Source organism: Mytilus trossulus, chromosome 11 (genome assembly GCF_036588685.1).
Source record: "Mytilus trossulus isolate FHL-02 chromosome 11, PNRI_Mtr1.1.1.hap1, whole genome shotgun sequence".
Taxonomy (NCBI): Eukaryota; Metazoa; Mollusca; class Bivalvia; order Mytilida; family Mytilidae; genus Mytilus; species Mytilus trossulus.
Genome location: NC_086383.1, coordinates 5103808 through 5124563, shown reverse-complemented (window position 1 = coordinate 5124563; position 20756 = coordinate 5103808). Strand labels below are relative to the sequence as shown.

The following is a 20756-nucleotide window of genomic DNA, read 5'->3' as shown; positions in this document are numbered from 1 at the left end:
TGATAAATAAGAGAGTAGGTCCTGGATTGGTAAGTTTAAATCAGGGGCCTGGTACAGGGTGATGATAAATAAGAGAGTTGGTCCTGGATTGGTAAGTTTAAATCAGGGCCCTGGTAAAGGGTGATGATAAATAAGATAGTAGGTCCTGGATTGGTTAGTTTAAATCAGGGGCCTGGTACAGGGTGCTGATAAATAAGAGAGTAGGTCCTGGATTGGTAAGTTTAAAATCAGGGGCCTGGTACAGGGTGATGATAAATAAAAGAGTAGGTCCTGGATTGGTAAGTTTAAATCAGGGGCCTGGTACAGGGTGATGATAAATAAGAGAGTAGGTCCTGGATTGGTAAGTTTAAATCAGGGCCCTGGTACAGGGTGATGATAAATAAGATAGTAGGTCCTGGATTGGTAAGTTTAAATCAGGGGCCTGGTACAGGGTGCTGATAAATAAGAGAGTAGGTCCTGGATTTGGTAAGTTTAAATCAGGGGCCTGGTACAGGGTGATGATAAATAAGAGAGTAGGTCCTGGATTGGTAAGTTTAAATCAGGAGCCTGGTACAGGGTGCTGATAAATAAGAGAGTAGGTCCTGGATTGGTAAGTTTAAATCAGGGGCCTGGTACAGGGTGATGATAAATAAGAGAGTAGGTCCTGGATTGGTAAGTTTAAATCATGGGCCTGGTACAGGGTGCTGATAAATAAGAGAGTAGGTCCTGGATTGGTAAGTTTACATCAGGGGCCTGGTACAGGGTGCTGATAAATAAGAGAGTAGGTCCTGGATTGGTCAGTTTAAAACAGGGGCCTGGTATAGGGTGCTGATAAATAAGAGAGTAGGTCCTGGATTTGTAAGTTTATATCAGGGGCCTGGTACAGGGTGCTGATAAATAAGAGAGTAGGTCCTGGATTGGTAAGTTTAAATCAGGGACCTGGTACAGGGTGCTGATAAATAAGAGAGTAGGTCCTGGATTGGTAAGTTTAAATCAGGGGCCTGGTACAGTGTGCTGATAAATAAGAGAATAGGTCCTGGATTGGTAAGTTTACATCAGGGGCCTGGTACAGGGTGCTGATAAATAAGAGAGTAGGTCCTGGATTGGTAAGTTTAAATCAGGGGCCTGGTACAGGGTGCTGATAAATAAGAGAGTAGGTCCTGGATTAGTAAGTTTATATCAGGGGCCTGGTACAGGGTGGGGATAAATAAGAGAGTAGGTCCTGGATTGGTAAGTTTAAATCAGGGGCCTGGTACAGGATGATGATAAATAAGAGAGTAGGTCCTGGATTGGTAAGTTTAAATCAGGGGCCTGGTACAGGGTGGGGTTAAATAAGAGAGTAGCTCCTGGATTGGTAAGTTTACATCAGGGGCCTGGTACAGGGTACTGATAAATAAGAGAGTAGGTCCTGGATTGATAAGTTTAAATCAGGGGCCTGGTTCAGGGTGCTGATAAATAAGAGAGTAGGTCCTGGATTGGTAAGTTTAAATCAGGGGCCTGGTACAGGGTGGGGATAAATAAGAGAGTAGGTCCTGGATTGGTAAGTTTACATCAGGGGCCTGGTACAGGGTGCTGATAAATAAGAGAGTAGGTCCTGGATTGGTAAGTTTAAATCAGGGGCCTGGTACAGGGTGTTGATAAATAAGAGAGTAGGTCCTGGATTGGTAAGTTTATATCAGGGGCCTGGTACAGAGTGGTGATAAATAAGAGAGTAGGTCCTGGATTGGTAAGTTTAAATCAGGGGTCTGGTACAGGGTGGGGATAAATAAGAGAGTAGGTCCTGGATTGGTAAGTTTACATCAGGGGCCTGGTACAGGGTGTTGATAAATAAGAGAGTAGGTCCTGGATTAGTAAGTTTACATCAGGGGCCTGGTACAGGGTGCTGATAAATAAGAGAGTAGGTCCTGGATTGGTTAGTTTATATCAGGGGCCTGGTACAGGGTGGGGATAAATAAGAGAGTAGGTCCTGGATTGGTAAGTTTATATCAGGGGCCTGGTACAGGGTGGGGATAAATAAGAGAGTAGGTCCTGGATTGGTTAGTTTACATCAGGGGCCTGGTACAGGGTGTTGATAAATAAGAGAGTAGGTCCTGGATTGGTAAGTTTACATCAGGGGCCTGGTACAGGGTGGGGATAAATAAGAGAGTAGGTCCTGGATTGGTAAGTTTAAATCAGGGGCCTGGTACAGGGTGGGGATAAATAAGAGAGTAGGTCCTGGATTGGTTAGTTTACATCAGGGGCCTGGTACAGGGTGGGGATAAATAAGAGAGTAGGTCCTGGATTGGTTAGTTTACATCAGGGGCCTGGTACAGGGTGACGATAAATAAGAGAGTAGGTCCTGGATTGGTAAGTTTACATCAGGGGCCTGGTACAGGGTGGGGATAAATAAGAGAGTAGGTCCTGGATTGGTAAGTTTACATCAGGGGCCTGGTACAGGGTGGGGATAAATAAGAGAGTAGGTCCTGGATTGGTAAGTTTACATCAGGGGCCTGGTACAGGGTGGAGATAAATAAGAGAGTAGGTCCTGGATTGGTTAGTTTACATCAGGGACCTGGTACAGGGTGTTGATAAATAAGAGAGTAGGTCCTGGATTGGTAAGTTTACATCAGGGGCCTGGTACAGGGTGGGGATAAATAAGAGAGTAGGTCCTGGATTGGTAAGTTTACATCAGGGGCCTGGTACAGGGTGGGGATAAATAAGAGAGTAGGTCCTGGATTAGTAAGTTTACATCAGGGGCCTGGTACAGGGGGCTGATAAATAAGAGAGTAGGTCCTGGATTGGTAAGTTTACATCAGGGGCCTGGTACAGGGGGTTGATAAATAAGAGAGTAGGTCCTGGATTGGTAAGTTTAAATCAGGGGTCTGGTACAGGGTGCTGATAAATAAGAGAGTAGGTCCTGGATTGGTAAGTTTACATCAGGGGCCTGGTACAGGGGGCTGATAAATAAGAGAGTAGGTCCTGGATTGGTAAGTTTACATCAGGGGCCTGGTACAGGGGGCTGATAAATAAGAGAGTAGGTCCTGGATTGGTAAGTTTATATCAGGGGCCTGGTACAGAGTGCTGATAAATAAGAGAGTAGGTCCTGGATTGGTAAGTATACATCAGGGGCCTTGTACAGGGTGCTGATAAATAAGAGTAGGTCCTGGATTGGTAAGTTTAAATCAGGGGCCTGGTACAGGGTGGGGATAAATAAGAGAGTAGGTCCTGGATTGGTAAGTTTAAATCAGGGGCCTGGTACAGGGTGTTGATAAATAAGAGAGTAGGTCCTGGATTGGTAAGTTTACATCAGGGGCCTGGTACAGGGTGGGGATAAATAAGAGAGTAGGTCCTGGATTGGTAAGTTTACATCAGGGGCCTCGTACAGGGTGCTGATAAATAAGAGTAGGTCCTGGATTGGTAAGTTTACATCAGGGGTCTGGTACAGGGTGAGGATTAATAAGAGAGTAGGTCCTGGATTGGTAAGTTTACATCAGGGGCCTGGTACAGGGTGTTGATAAATAAGAGAGTAGGCCCTGGATTGGTAAGTTTACATCAGGGGCCTGGTACAGGGTGCTGATAAATAAGAGAGTAGGTCCTAGATTGGTAAGTTTACATCAGGGGCCTGGTACAGGGTTGGGATAAATAAGAGAGTAGGTCCTGGATTGGTAAGTTTACATCAGGGGCCTGGTACAGGGTGGGGATAAATAAGAGAGTAGGTCCTGGATTGGTAAGTTTAAATCAGGGGTCTGGTACAGGGTGTTGATAAATAAGAGTAGGTCCTGGATTGGTAAGTATACATCAGGGGCCTGGTACAGAGTGGTGATAAATAAGAGAGTAGGTCCTGGATTGGTAAGTTTACATCAGGGGCCTGGTACAGGGTGCTGATAAATAAGAGAGTAGGTCCTAGATTGGTAAGTTTACATCAGGGGCCTGGTACAGGGTGGGGATAAATAAGAGAGTAGGTCCTGGATTGGTAAGTTTAAATCAGGGGTCTGGTACAGGGTGCTGATAAATAAGAGAGTAGCTCCTGGATTGGTAAGTTTACATCAGGGGCCTGGTACAGGGTGCTGATAAATAAGAGAGTAGGTCCTGGATTGGTAAGTTTACATCAGGGGCCTGGTACAGGGGGCTGATAAATAAGAGAGTAGGTCCTGGATTGGTAAGTTTAAATCAGGGGCCTGGTACAGAGTGGTGATTAATAAGAGAGTAGGTCCTGGATTGGTAAGTTTACATCAGGGGCCTGGTACAGGGTGCTGATAAATAAGAGAGTAGGTCCTGGATTGGTAAGTTTAAATCAGGGGTCTGGTACAGGGTGTTGATAAATAAGAGTAGGTCCTGGATTGGTAAGTATACATCAGGGGCCTGGTACAGGGTGTTGATAAATAAGAGAGTAGGTCCTGGATTGGTAAGTTTAAATCAGGGGTCTGGTACAGGGTGCTGATAAATAAGAGAGTAGCTCCTGGATTGGTAAGTTTACATCAGGGGCCTGGTACAGGGTGCTGATAAATAAGAGAGTAGGTCCTGGATTGGTAAGTTTAAATCAGGGGCCTGGTACAGAGTGGTGATTAATAAGAGAGTAGGTCCTGGATTGGTAAGTTTACATCAGGGGCCTGGTACAGAGTGGGGATAAATAAGAGAGTAGGTCCTGGATTGGTAAGTTTAAATCAGGGGCCTGGTACAGGGTGCTGATAAATAAGAGTAGGTCCTGGATTGGTAAGTTTAAATCAGGGGCCTGGTACAGGGTGCTGATAAATAAGAGAGTAGGTCCTGGATTGGTAAGTTTAAATCAGGGGTCTGGTACAGGGTGCTGATAAATAAGAGAGTAGGCCCTGGATTGGTAAGTTTACATCAGGGGCCTGGTACAGGGTGCTGATAAATAAGAGAGTAGGTCCTGGATTGGTAAGTTTAAATCAGGGGTCTGGTACAGGGTGTTGATAAATAAGAGTAGGTCCTGGATTGGTAAGTATACATCAGGGGTCTGGTACAGGGTGTTGATAAATAAGAGTAGGTCCTGGATTGGTAATATTACATCAGGGGCCTGGTACAGAGTGGTGATAAATAAGAGAGTAGGTCCTAGATTGGTAAGTTTACATCAGGGGCCTGGTACAGGGTGGGGATAAATAAGAGTAGGTCCTGGATTGGTAAGTTTAAATCAGGGGCCTGGTACAGGGTTCTGATAAATAAGAGAGTAGGTCCTAGATTGGTAAGTTTACATCAGGGGCCTGGTACAGAGTGGGGATAAATAAGAGAGTAGGTCCTGGATTGGTAAGTTTAAATCAGGGGCCTGGTACAGGGTGCTGATAAACAAGAGAGTAGGTCCTGGATTGGTAAGTTTAAATCAGGGGCCTGGTACAGGGTGCGGATAAATAAGAGAGTAGGTCCTGGATTGGTAAGTTTAAATCAGGGGCCTGGTACAGGGTGCTGATAAACAAGAGAGTAGGTCCTGGATTGGTAAGTTTAAATCAGGGGCCTGGTACAGGGTGCGGATAAATAAGAGAGTAGGTCCTGGATTGGTAAGTTTAAATCAGGGGCCTGGTACAGGGTGCTGATAAACAAGAGAGTAGGTCCTGGATTGGAAAGTTTAAATCAGGGGCCTGGTACAGGGTGCTGATAAACAAGAGAGTAGGTCCTGGATTGGTAAGTTTAAATCAGGGGCCTGGTACAGGGTTGGGGATAAATAAGAGAGTAGGTCCTGGATTGGTAAGTTTAAATCAGGGGCCTGGTACAGGGTGCGGATAAATAAGATAGTAGGTCCTGGATTGGTAAGTTTAAATCAGGGGCCTGGTACAGGGTGCGGATAAATAAGAGAGTAGGTCCTGGATTGGTAAGTTTACATCAGGGGCCTGTTACAGGGTGGGGATAAATAAGAGAGTAGGTCCTGGATTAGTAAGTTGAAATCAGGGGCCTGTTACAGGGTGGGGATAAATAAGAGAGTAGGTCCTGGATTGGTAAGTTTAAATCAGGGGCCTGGTACAGGGTGGGGATAAATAAGAGAGTAGATCCTGGATTGGTAAGTTTACATCAGGGGCCTGGTACAGGGTTGGGGATAAATAAGAGAGTAGGTCCTGGATTGGTAAGTTTAAATCAGGGGCCTGGTACAGGGTTGGGATAAATAAGAGTAGGTCCTGGATTGGTAAGTTTAAATCAGGGGCCTGGTACAGGGTGGTGATAAATAAGAGAGTAGGTCCTGGATTGGTAAGTTTAAATCAGGGGCCTGGAACAGGGTGCGAATAAATAAGAGAGTAGGTCCTGGATTGGTAAGTTTAAATCAGGGGCCTGGTACAGGGTGCTGATAAACAAGAGAGTAGGTCCTGGATTGGTAAGTTTAAATCAGGGGCCTGGTACAGGGTGCTGATAAACAAGAGAGTAGGTCCTGGATTGGTAATGTATGTCAGTCTTTGCTCCTTTGTAATAAATCTACATACCAAAAAACAAATATGAAGATTAGAAATGATTCTTTTCCATTTCCTTTCTCAATTTTAAATATGATATACAGCAACAAACTATAACCAGAGAATTAACATGTTTTTATTGTGATATTTAGTCATTTATTATCATAACACTATAATTGTTTCTTTTAACAGGTTTCTGTTTATATTGTTGATTTTGGAGAATATAATGCTATGACTGTAGAAGAAATAAAACCATTACCATGGAGATTTTGGAAGTTACCATTTCAAGCCTTTAAATGTAAATTACATGGTAAGGTTTTGATTTTTTTTATTATCATTAATGAATAAAATGAATGACAGGAATAACCTTATATATTGGACATTACAACTGACCACACCATTTAGAACCTAACATATTGTACAGTAGAACTGACCACATCATTTAGATCCGAATAAAAATGGACAGTAACCAAACCTACCACTAGCACCTGACTCCTCGGCAAAAAATGATGGGACAACCACCAACAAAAACTGACTACCACAAAATAGCCCAAAAATGGTGCTTAAAAGTGGCGTAAAAACACCCACAATCTATCAATCAATCTTCAGAAACTGGAGTTATTTTAGCATGTACTCTAGGTTGTTGACTATGGACTCTGTGACAGCTATTTATGTTGTGCTTGTTTTGTTTAGAATAATTTTATTTCAATATTCAACTTTTTTTTACAGGAATAAAACCAGTGAAAGGAACTCAGGTTTGGTAAGAAGGTGCCAAGCTGAAAATGAAACAGATGGCCGAGGAAAAAGATTTAGTTGGACTAGTTTGTGGTAAAGAAGATAATGGAGTTGTCTCCCTTAGACTTGTCGATACCACCAGTGAAAAAGATGTGTGTTTAGACGAAATTCTGTTGGATCTAGCAATGGCCCAAATAATTGAACCAACTTCATGATATGCCACGTGATTGGAGTTATTGAGTAGAATATTTGAAACGTTTATTTTAATGACCTTTTTTAATGAGATAATGAAGTAAATCAACACAATATTCTGCGTTAATGCTGATTTTGTTAGAGGGTTACACATAAAAATATAAATCCTTTTTAAGAATCCTGACTGAGATTATGTAGTTTAATATTAGAACATTTTTTTTCCAATGCCATTTTTTTGTATGTTACAAATTGACCTTATGCAAATAAATATTAAACTTCTGTTAACCTATTTCTGGTTAAAACACTGTATAGAAAGTCTGTAAGTCTTTGAAATGTTATAAGAACCCTTCAAAACATTCTACCATTCATATTCCAAAATCAACCAAAAACCCTACAAAACAGTCTAAAATTCATCTTTATTCTGTTTTTGAAAGTTCCATAATCAACCAAAATCTTAAGTAAGTACATGTATAAATATTCTTGCAGAAAGTCGATTACGATCCAACACAGGTCATTTGTCAATGTTAGTATATCTATGTATTGCATAATTTGAGTGATTTCATATGTGCCATGAGCATGATGAGTAGTTAATAAAGGATGTGTTGGTTTTTGGGGTTTTTTTCTTAATACTTTTTCTTAATAACAAGAGTCCATAACTAATTTAAAAAGTAAAAAAAAAGATTGGGCAGTACCAAAGTAGTTACTGGAAAATTCTATTTATAATATCTTGAAAAGATAATTTAGAGAAGTTCACCTACTTAAGAGCTTAACTTACAAAATGTCCCTTTCGTTATGGCCAGTATTTTTGTTTGTTACAGTATGCGAAAAGTTTATTGTTGAAGGCAGCTTTCTGAAGCATCTTGTTAATTCTGAATTTTACAATTGCTTTTACCTAATCTTTACAGCTTAGGTTAGATTTGCTTTACCAATCTGTCCACCAAGTAAGACACCACTCAATGTTTATTAATCTGTCCACAAGGTGAGTGGTCACTGAAAGTCTATTAATCTGTTCACAAAGTGAGTGGTCAATGAATGATTATTAATCTGTCCACAAGGTGAGTGGTCACTGAAAGTCTATTAATCTGTCCACAAAGTGAGTGGTCAATGAATGATTATTAATCTGTCCACAAGGTGATTGGTCATTGAAAGTCTATTAATCTGTCTAAAAGTGAGTGGTCACTGAAAGTCTATTAATTTGTCCACAAAGTGATTGGTCATTGAATGTTTATTAATTTGTCCACAAGGGAAGTGGTCACTAAAAGTCTATTAATCTGTCCACAAGGGGAGTGGTCATTAAATGTTTATTAATCTGTCCACAAGGGGAGTGGTCATTGAATGGGCATAAGTGTACAAAGCACAAGGGATGGTGTACATTTTATTATTAATGTAAATACAATACAAAAATACCTGTTCCACAACTAATTGATTTTTTGGGGCATCTTATGGGCATTGATGTAAAGTCAGAAGTTTCCATTTTTATGCTTTGAACTTCAGTTTTAGAAAAAAAAAAGCATAAAAGTGGTAAAAGCACTTATGTATAACTCAATAGACTTATATATATATGTTAGAAATGTTAGAATATCTCTGGCAGCAAGCTTACATGATAAGTTTATTTTTGTTTAAAGAATGTAAATCTACAATTATCAAAACTTATACCAAAAAGAATTCCATAAAGAAATGATCTACTCTGTGTTTTTTTTAAGATGAAAAGAGAAATTGATTCAAGTCTTGATATTCAACTTACAATAATTAAATTATGAGATATTGCTGAACCATGAATATAAATTCTACCAAACGATGAATAATCAATACAGCACTTATTGTTGTGTATAGTAGGGGCATACAGGGTGCCCCCTTTTTTATGGAATATTTATCATGTTTTCTCATAAAATCCAAAATACATTTCAGTAAATATTCACCCATTTTCAAAACCAATTATGCATCACCTTACCACTTCCACTGCATTGGATATTGGATTTAATTAAATAAAACTCAAATTATGACTTGATTGTATACAGATAATCAGACTAAAAGAAAAATAATTTTCTAATCATAAACCTTGATTTACATTGATAAGCATGTATAGGAAATACCCAACAGTTCTTTTAATTAGCTTTTTGCATTATCTAATGGTCTACAATAATTTATTGGTGTATATATACCTTATATTCACCATTTCAGAATCATCATATGATCAAAGATCACTAATTTTAGTGTTGTTATACAGAAAGGGAAAATATTGTCAATTCAGAAATTATTGCATGCATTTATTAATGCAATTTTGTTAATTTAGACTGAAATCCAATTTTATTTTTTGCAAAATTTTAAATTATCCTGTTTTATTCAAATGAAAAATTTCAATATGTGAGTTTCAATTATTGCGATTATAACCATATCGCATTTTTTCGCCAATAATAAATTAAAAACATCTCAATAATTTCTGAATTTACAGTAATATTTTGCGTTTACTGAAATACCTTTTGTTTTCAAGGATGTTAACCGATAAAAACATGTATGTGGAACTCTTGAAAAACATTATCCAAAAGTAAGTTCTATTCCGAGACATTGAATTCCTCTACATGATATATCATCAATTTTCATAGTGAACATTTTCATATTGTATAAATTGCTGTTGTCATTTTTCATTAACAAGACATAAACTGTTCTACATGTGTAGAGTTTAAAATATGTACAGAATTGCTATAAGATGGCTATTTGTTTGAGTATGAACACTATTTGTTTTGATTTTTTATTTGTTCAGTTATATTGTTATAAACCTATCACTTCAATAAATGCTTCAATAAAATGAATTACTATTGTGTGTTCAGGTTTTAATCTAGTGTCTTTGTATTGAAATCTTGAACATGTTTTTATAACCATGCTTTAAAATAGTGATAGTGAGGATATACTGTTTTACCTCTGTTTATCTGTCTGTCCATCTCCCCATGAATATTTTTCTTGGCATCTTTCTCAGAAACTATCATAATTAGATAAGGATTTCTGAAATTTGATTTCAGGGTTTATATAAGTCAGCTACACTGTGTGATGGATTTTTAGATTAATCACTCAACAACCTCCAGTTACCAGAACCAGAAGCTCACAGTTTCACTTATTGTTGGTTTTTTTCCCCTGTTGTATGTGCTATTTAGAGTTTTAGGTAAACATTAATGGGAGGTATGTGTTTCCAAAAAGTAAAATCACTAAAGTACTGAACTCTGAGGAAAATTCAATCGGAAAGTCCCTTATCAAATGGCAAAATTATTTGAGAAAAAACACACCAAACTAATGGACAAATGTCATATTCCTGACTTGGTACATGCATTTTCAAATGTAGAAAATGGTGGATTGAACCTGGTTTTATAGCACTAAACCTCTCACTTGTACAACAGTCTCATCAAATTCCTTTATATTTACAACGATGTTTGAACAAAACAGACATAATAAATAAAATAGTCAAAATATGGGTACAGCAGTTATCACTGAGTTACAATCTTAAAATAAACACTTTTACAAAAAAGCACGAAACCATCTTTCAAATTAAAAATTATTCAAAACAACAGCACAAGCTATTAATATGATTGCTATGAATGAAATGAAGCTCTTTAATTTGTAAATTGAAGTTGTGTGTGATTTTTATGCCCCATTTATTGACCATTATGTTTTCTGGTCTGCTTTTGTCCGTCCCTTCCTTCCTTCATTCATCCGTCCCTTCGTCCTACTTTAGGTTACAGTTTTAGGTCGAGCTCGTTTTTGATGAAATTGAAGCCCAATCAACTTAAAACTTAGTAAACATGTTTTCTATGATATGATCTTTCTTATTTTAATGCCAAATAAGAAATTTGATCACGTTTTCACGTCCACTGACATAAAAAATTAAAGTGCGGATGGGGCGTCCGTGTATTTGGGACACATTCTTGTTATATCAATCTTTTATAATGATTGCTATGAATGAAATGGACCTCTTTGATTTGTGAATAGAAGTTGTATGCGATGTTTGGGTCAATCTATTGACATGATTGCTATGAATGAAATGAACCTCTTTGATTTGTGGATGGAAGTTGTATGCGATGTTTGGGTCAATCTATTGACATGATTGCTATGAATGAAATGGACCTCTTTGATTTGTGAATAGAAGTTGTATGTGATGTTTGGGTCAATCTATTGACATCATTGCTATGAATGAAATGAACCTCTTTGATTTGTGGATGGAAGTTGTTTGCGATGTTTGGATCAATTTATAAAGATTGCTATGAATGAAATGGTCCCCTTTGATTTGTAACGGTAAGTTGTATGCGATGTTTGGATCAATTTATAAAGATTGCTATGAAAGAAATGGACCCCTTTGATTTGTAAATAGAAGTTGTATGTTATGTTTGTGTTAATCTATTACCATGACTGCTATGAATGAAATGAACCCCTTTGATTTGTGAAGGTAAATTGTATGTGATGTTTGAGTCAATCTATTGACATGATTGCTATGAATGAAATTAACCTCTTTGATTAACAGATTGATATTTTGAAAATACAATTCAGAAATCCGGTACCTACGCGGATTTGTGTTGCTCAATATGCATATTACTTCGACAGTTTGATATTCATATTACTGTATTCATAAAAAGTAATATGTAAAATTTAAAAATTACTGTATTATAAAATTATAAAGAAATGCGAAAAAAGTAAAATCACAAAAATATTGACTCCGAGGAAAATTCAAAATTGAAAGTCCCTTATCATGCTTATCAAGTGGCTAAATCAAGAGATCAAACGAATGGAAAACAACTATCATATTCCAGACTTGGTACAGGCATTTTCTAATGTAGAAAACGGTGGATTGAACCTGGTTTTATAGCTAGCTAAACCTCTCACTTGTATGACAGAAGCATCAAGTTCAAATTTTATTGACAATGAAACAAACAGACACAATAGGTAAAAATGTAAAAAATAGCATTTTTATTACTTTATTATTATATACTATAACATAACATGTTGACATTCAGACTACTTGTACAACATTCACACATATTTGTAATAGCATCCGCACACCATTCACGCCTATTTATTATACCATCCGTATAACAGCAAGCGGCTATATTCTTAAATTTGTGCGAGATTATTGTGGTTTAAATTATAGACCCAATCGAATCAGTACATATGCAGTTGTTTTGAACAAAGAAGTAAATATATCGTTCATATTTTTTTGGGAAAAACTAACCCCCTTTGAAATTGTATGGTCACTCCCTTTAAAAAAGGGATGTCAAGTGCCGGAATTTTAACTAGGGAGGCGTTTCTTGAAAATTACAAAATAAAAGAAATAAAAAAAAGATGTACTTATATATTATTATGTATACGCTTTATAAGTGTAAAAAACAACACCAATGTTAAAAACGGAAAGAATAAATTATTTCCGATAACACATATCCTTGATCTGTATCATGTTGTGATCATATCAATCCCTTTTACTAAAAATCAATCTTGAAGGTATTACAGATCAAAAACTGAACCATGCTTAATTCTATAATTCGAAAATTTCAATGCTTAAAAACATTTTTTCTGTTGTACACATGTGTTTGCCGATTTTGTATTGCAGAATATTAATTTGTATCTCAGTTGTATTCAGTGTATTAACTTAAGTTCGTCACAGGCAAAGTTATTTTTTTAAAAACCTTCCTTAATAGATCATTTACATACAGTCCCGTCGATGTTTCAGTCGAACACGATAATGCAGGTCAGAGGCAGATTTAGAGAAGGTTCCCCTTGGAAGACGCAGTGGGAATTTCCCACAGACTGATAATCATTTCCAGCTGTTGCAACGCCTGCTTACTTTTCCCCCGCGTTAAATTGCTAGACAGGTGTTCCTTTCATTACCTCATCGTAAGCTGGGGGTGGGTCATGTACAGTTGGCGGTAAATGATTCATGTGTCGATCAGCTGATTCTCTGTCGTAAGATGGGGGCGGGTTATGTAAACTTGGCGATAAATGATTCACGTGTCGATCAGCTGATTCTCTGTCTAGATCTATAGTTTCTTGATCTGTGATACCTCCAATGGTATCATTTGTTACTTCCTGTCTGTTAAATGTATTTCTATAATTATCTTGTATATTCGTGAATCGGTTGTTCCCGAGTCGATCAACTGATTCCCTGTTTAGGTCTATAGTTTCGTGGTCTGTAATATCTCCATTGATATCATTTGTAAATTCCTGTCTGTTAAATGTATTTCTATAATCATCATGTATATTCGAGAATCGGTTGTTATTGTTCGTTACCGTATAACGTTCAATATGTCTATCGGAATACCCTATACCTGCAGAATCCATTCGATGTCGATCAACAACTGATGAATTATGTTTACAACGTAAACAGATTAACACACTACCTAATATCCCTATAATGAAAGGAACGACAAAAAATAGTAAAACATAAAACCATTGACGACGTCTGCATGCTACTTTCACGTTGTTGTCAACATCTGGGTGCCATGAAAACGGACTTTTACGAACGGCCTCAAAGCATACAGCATACGAATCATAAATAGAACCGTAGTCGAGCTGACAAAGTGTTTGGTCCAGACAAGTTCTCTGGGCTCTATTTACAAGTTTCATGTTCAATAAACGTTTCGTAAAAATGGCAGACACAAAAGATGTGGTTGCAAGCTTGTTGTAGAAAACGTAATACAAATATCCAGATTTTTTCATTGTTTTCGGTGGTAATTGAAACGCGTTGTCAAAAGTATTGTAGCCTGTACATGATGAATCTATGACGTAACGTTTTGGTCCATTTAATCCACATCTCGTCCAGGCATCAGTCAGAATACATGACTTAAAGTCCATTAACCTTGTAAATATGTATATCTTTTCAATTGATGGTGCACAAATTTTTCCAGAAATCCTGTCTCCTTGCCTTAAGGACACCCTTAGGTAGTAAATATCATTTCCCGGAACAGGTTTTTTATTAATTCGACTTACTGTATCTGTAGATTGTTGACATACTCCCTTACTAGATGTTAGTTTCGGTAACAGATAGGCATTCACTTCGACTGGATACCCCTTACTGGTTATATTTACACCACTGCACCATTTATTAGAAAACCAGTCTACATAGTACCTTTGATCCTGGACTGTTATAACGTTAAATTGATTGTTTTTATGAAGGAGCTGAACTAAACCAGCTGTCAAAAATATAGCTATCAGTACAATCCAAAGAATATAGACTCTGTTTGTATTAGTTATTTTAGTTTTATGTTCTTCTGGTACTTGACCTGGGCAGATAATTGATCCAAAAAATCCACAGCATTTTCTGCAACAGTTTCTCCTATTACTTGACATCTGTTATGTGCTGATCAAACCACAATAAACATCTGTAATTTGAAATAAAATTCATTTTAATAATCTTCCTTTGTCCATAATTGTAGTTAGTTAAATTTTTTTTTTATAAAAATGAAGTTATCTTCGATTCGTCAATAATTGTAGTTAGTTAAATTAATTTTTAAAATTGGAGTTATCGTCCTTCATCAATAGTTGTAGTTAGTTAAATTAATTTTTAAAATTGGAGTTATCGTCCTTCGTCAATAATTGTAGTTAGTTAAATTAATTTTTAAAATTGGAGTTATCGTCCTTCGTCAATAATTGTAGTTAGTTAAATTATTTTTTTAAATTGGAGTTTTCTTTCTTTGTCAATAATTGTAGTTGAATCATCTACAACAATGTACAATTATTGAATCAATTACAATTATCAACAATGGAATATAACCCCAATCTTAAAAATTGATTTTAACAATTACATCATCAATACTTTTAGATCGAATATAGTAATTCTATTTTTTCGATTGGTAAAAAAGCAGAACTCTAGAAAGGTTGAACTGACATTACCAAAATTCAAACTATATTTTGTGGTAATAAGCATTTTGTATAAGTTTATAACATTTAATTGAAGCCAATTAAAGTTGGAGAACTGAAAAAAAACTAGGAACGTACGTACGGACGGACGTACGGATGTACGTACATATGTACAAACGGACAAGGGTAAAACGTTATACCCCCTCCGCTACGGTGGAGGCATACAAATGTGTATAATTTGGTTTTCTTCAGGAAATTATCGTGTACAAACTGTCAATGGTAGCTTTTCGGTAAGACTTGCAAGTTAAATGTTGACAGATACACCTAAATTAGGATTTTTTTTACCAAGGATTGCTCTCGAGTCCAGTATCCGAGTCCGCCACTATACATGTATGTGTATTCCGATGGTAGATAAGAGACACAAAGTGCCTTTCTGAGTCTACCTGAGACCTAGCGCTATTGTTGAGTGCAAAAAAAGGAAAACCTATTTCTGATCCTTGACTATGCATTTATTCTCGAATGTGCAAATTTCAAAATCAAGCTGTACTACGCTCACAGGAACTTGTCTCAGAATTTTACTCCATATATATACTTTACTATAGGATTTTTTTCTGAGACGAGTGCCTGTGATTCTGCTGTACCGAAGACAAAGTATTCCAAAACTCCGTATCTCGGTAACTATGCTTTTTTTATAAGTGTACGGACAGCGACATAAAGTATATATCTCAGGTGCTGAACCCCCCACCCCCCAAAAAAAAATATAAATAATATGATTTCCAAAATTAAAAAAAGTCAAGGGAACAGTGCCATATCTGTTTTCCAGAGTTGTTTAGAAAATAAAATTATCATAGATACCATGATTCAAATATGAACGCCAGACGCGCATTTCATCTACAAAAGATAATCAATTAATCAAAGCGATAATCAATTTTCATCATACAAAAATATTCAGTGACGCACCAATCAAAAAAGATAAAAGGACAAAAAAATGAAGTTAAAGAGTATTGAGGACCCATAATTCGATAGGTTTTACATAAAGCTAAGAATTAAAAAAAAAGAAAATCACTTACTGGGAGTGTTATACAATATTTGTTTTTGATTTCAAAGCTACATGATTGAATTTAATCGTGTTGTCTGTCTATAGTTGCATATTATTGTTTATATGTTAGATGTACTAATGTGTTGAACTACATAATTTTATCGTTTCTGAGATGTCAAATTAATTTTGTACCGTTTTATTCTTCCATTACTTTGTGATTCTTTAATGTTTAATGAACTGTATTCAGAGCATTGCTGACTATGTCATCAGTATCAAAATCTCTTGACTCAGATGCTACTCTCACACATGCCTCCGAATATTTTTTCTATATATACCTTATTTTAACAAGGTTTTACTAAGGTATATAGGAATGATTTTCTGAGACAATCGCTGTTGCTGCTTTTATCCAACATTTGATAAAATTTACAGTCGTTAATGCATCCGATATTTATCAAATCTATTTTAACTTTGCTATGGCCTAATATGTCACAACTATGTATGATTTAGTATGCATTTTTCTCACCTACCACAAAAGGATAGAAAGACAGAACCCCGTTTTCCATCCCTCCACCTGTAAATAGTGTATTATCATCTAAAATATCTTATGTTGAAGATCATACAATAGTTTACACTTTCCGGTTTCTGTGTTAAGATATACAATTTTATTCATTTTTCTTTATATTTGCACAAAGTACATTATGGTGTAATACCAACAAATCATAGTCCGTCACATCCGTGCATACGAAAAAAGGTAGAAAAAAATATTCCCTTAGAAATAGACAGTTGTAGGAAACACATCCTACATTTCATTGCACTGCATTAAAATAAAAAGGCATAAACATAATATCTTTGGTGTTTCAAAGTACCATTATGTTTTTTGTGTTTTTATAAATATTTTGGAAACAAGAGGCTACATGATTACTTATTATAAGATTGTGTTACGTTTTGTTTTTAGTACTGAACAGGATTCAACTTTACAAATGCCAAGTATTTCTTTATTTAAAACAAATATAAATTGTTAATGAAACAAATCATTGATATAGATTATTGCAAACATACACAAAGACCCATCGAAACAACATCTGATAAACAAATTTAATAATACTTTTAGATATTTGGATGATATTTTGGCTCTCAATAATGACGACTTCAGTATGTATATAAAATAAATTTATCCTGTTGAACTCACTTTAAATAAAGCTACTACCAACAATGACCACTGCCCTTTCCCAGATCTTGATATCTATATCCCTAACGGAAAGTTGAATAATAAATTTATTATAATAGTTATAATTTTATACGCCAGACGCGCGTTTCGTCTACATAAGACTCATCAGTGACGCTCAGATAAAAGAGATGATTTTCTATCGTTAATTATCCATTTTTAGATGGTGACGTTCCCTTGTCAACATCTTACGGTGTTTATATATCTCAACTTGTACGATTCGCTCGTGTATGTAACAATGTTTTAGATTTTAACGAGAGAAATTTATGTATTACTGAAAAATTATTACACCAGGGTTTTCGATATCACAAACTAGTCAAAACATTTACTAAATTTTATCATCGGTATAAGGACATCATTCGAAAATATAGCTCAACATGCAGACTTCTTATACGTTCAGGTATTTCGCATCCAATTTTTTATGGGAATATTCTTTATAAAACACAAAGGTGTCAGTATTCACCTCAGAAACTAACAAAACCTTTGAATAGACTTATTAAGAAGGGATATAGTTACGATACTGTTGTCAGGTCATTAAAGATTGCATATTTTGGCGTTATTATTGATACACTTATAGGGTCTTTGCATCGGAACTAAACACATTTAATCAAAAACCAGTTGTTGGCATGACACGGGTTATGTTCTTCTCATATATGTTATAATGGTGTGATACTAAACCCCTAACGGGAAGGATTGTGCCTGATGTTCATATGATGAAATCATAATCTTTCAGTCAGTTTAATTGAAGTCTGGAGCTGGCATGTTTGTTAACTGCTAGTAGTCTGTTGTCATTTATGTATTATTGTCATTGTGTTTATATTCTTTGGTTACATCTTCTGACATCAGAATCGGACTTCTCTTGAACTGAATTTTAATGTGCGTATTGTTATGCGTTTACTTTTGTTCATTGGCTAGAGGTATAGGGGAAGGGTTTAGATCTCACAAAAATGTTTAACCCCGCCGCATTTTTTCGCCTGTCCCAAGTCAGGAGCCTCTGGCCTTTGTTAGTCTTGTATTATTTTAATTTTAGCTTCTTGTGTACAATTTGGAAATTAGTATGGCGTTCATTATCACTGAACTAGTATATATTTGTTTAGGGGCCAGCTGAAGGACGCCTCCGGGTGCGGGAATTTCTCGCTACATTGAAGACCTGATGGTGACCTTCTGCTATCGTTTTTTTCTATGGTTGGGTTGCTGTCTCTTTGCCACATTCCCCATTTCCATTCTCAATTTTACATTACATTATAGGTTAATATCTGGTATCATTGTAGATGTGAAATAGATATTACATTTTCTCAATAGTTTACCTGTGAGACCTGGGTTACTCAGGTATTTATGTATCAGGAAATGATTGTATAAAAATATTTGTTATCGTTAAAAAGAAAACGTTTACCTGTCGTTAGAGCCTCCCCCCTTTTGTTTTACTTGGAAAAGTTGGTTGATTATATAGGTAATCACTGAAGCATGACTGGAGTGGGCTCTCTCTAAGGCAGTATTTGGGACCATTTCTGGATCCGCCACGGATTTATTTATTTAAACAATTCAAATGCATGTACCCTATCCTACTTTTTTCATGAAATATTAACTTGTTGCTATATATAACGATATGTAGTGCTAATCAGTGGCGGATCAAAACATTTACATAAGTAGGGGACCACTGACTGTCCTAAGAGTGGGTCCGCTCCAGTCACGCTTCAATGATTTCCGATATAAGCAACCACATTTTTTTCCGAAAAAGGGGAGTCCGGACCCCTGCCCCCCTTAATCGGCCTCTGCTAATATCTGATACATTTACGAATTTTATAACATCTTTAATAAATATTTACATCTAGTCATGCTAGTTATGATCGATCAATAGTTTTAGATATTTATGTTTGAATCAGCAACCTCATCATATATTAAATCTAAAGTTCTCGCCATTAGTATGTTAGTCCAAATAGTTATGACGTCTGGCAAGGCCATTTTAATTATTTGGACTAGTAAAATTACATGAACTGGACAATTAAAGTGAAGCTTAAAAAAGTTATTATTCAAGCGGCTCACTCCTAACTTCATTAGTACATTGTAAGAGGTCAATGCCTTATGGAGAAACTTTAATAAACATGTAGAATACCTGTAAAACTTGTAAGTGCTCATATGTAAGGACATTCAATTCTTTTTAGCCCACCCAAATTTGTACTTGATCTAAAAAACTAAACTTATAACAATCCTGTATTTTATACGTCACTCCTGGTCGATCAATAATTCAAATTATAATGGTCGATCACATTTAAAAAAAATCAGAATCATCATTGCATTTAATTCAGCCTAATGCCACATATTAAGAAACAATAATACGTATAATGTTGTATACAAAAAAAATAAAAAATACATCGAATGCAAAAAAAATAAAATACTACGTAGAAATCCTATAGATACCCTGCCAATGACATGAATCATTAGATTACTATATTTATATTTAGCTGATCTATTAATACACAATATAAATCTACATTGATCTATATATTGATATAAACTATAAAGAAGTATTTAATTGTAAGGATAGTGTAGATTGTTTGAGTATTCATTTATATAATAACATACCATATTACATTAAATGTTGACATTCATTCTTCCCGTACAAAATTCACATCTATATGACCTATTTCGAAATATTCTGCAGTATAAACAAAGGGCAGTAATTCTAATTTATCATTGTGGTTTTAAACTAGAGGCTCCTTCTGTATCTGTATAATTCCGTTGAATAAAATTATGTATTTCACAACATGCAATCTAGCTTAATTTAAGAATATTATGTCCAATCCATCATACACTTTTAGATTATCAAAAAATTGTTCCATCTGTTCCAACACAAATAATATATACACCATAAATACATTCACGCAGAAACATCAAAAGATAAAATCAACCTTTTCCTGCACTTGTTGCAAACTGTTGACAGTTGTCTCGTGTCAAACTATCTTCCTGAATACATGTATCATGTTAATACTCATTGGAGCCTCATTTTTCTTTTAGCGTAAAAGAAATGCATTGGGGTAAGTTGACACTGTTATCATCAGTTTGAATTGTTTGTACAGAGTTAATAGTAAGTAAAAATACAAAAATACTGAACTCCGAGGAAAATTCAAAAAGGAAATTCCAAAATCAAAAGGCAAAATCAAAAGTCTAAACACATCAAACGAATGGATAACTACTGTCATATTCCTGACTTGGTACAGGCATTTTCTTATGTAGAAAATGGTGGATTGAACCTGGTTTTATTGCTAGCTAAATCTCTCACTTGTATGACAGTCGCATCAAATTCCATTACAATGTCAACGATGCGTGAACTAAACAAACATACTCAAAGAGTAAAAATGATGGGTCCTGACATGATAATATT

At 36.0% G+C, this 20756-nt stretch overlaps 1 protein-coding gene and 1 long non-coding RNA gene across 4 annotated transcripts; one reads left to right on the top strand and one right to left on the bottom strand.

Moving 5' to 3' along the window:
- The first annotated feature begins 2483 nt into the window (after positions 1-2483).
- LOC134690667 (uncharacterized) lies at positions 2484-7846 on the top strand. 2 transcript variants are annotated; one of them, XR_010101992.1, is made up of 3 exons: positions 2484-2511; positions 6543-6660; positions 7080-7846. It is a non-coding gene; the product is annotated as an uncharacterized LOC134690667 (long non-coding RNA). The 2 variants fall into 2 exon arrangements; XR_010101993.1 differs by lacking the exon at positions 2484-2511 and adding an exon at positions 3759-3807.
- Positions 7847-12159: 4313 nt separating this feature from the next.
- Positions 12160-20060, bottom strand: LOC134690666 (uncharacterized). Of its 2 annotated transcripts, none has more exons than XM_063550657.1 (2): positions 19958-20060; positions 12160-14632 (listed from the first exon to the last, which is right to left on the bottom strand). In XM_063550657.1, exon 2 carries the CDS (start codon positions 14598-14600, stop codon positions 13119-13121), a length of 1482 nt encoding a protein of 493 aa, XP_063406727.1. In that variant the 5' UTR covers positions 14601-14632; positions 19958-20060; the 3' UTR covers positions 12160-13118. The 2 variants fall into 2 exon arrangements, with proteins under 2 accessions (XP_063406727.1, XP_063406728.1); XM_063550658.1 differs by lacking the exon at positions 19958-20060 and adding an exon at positions 16677-16771.
- Between the last annotated feature and the right edge of the window lie 696 nt (positions 20061-20756).

Coding starts and splice junctions, on each gene's coding strand:
- LOC134690666 (XM_063550657.1), bottom strand. CDS start 14,600: ATGTCAAGTAATAGGAGAAACTGTTGCAGAAAATGCTGTGGATTTTTT.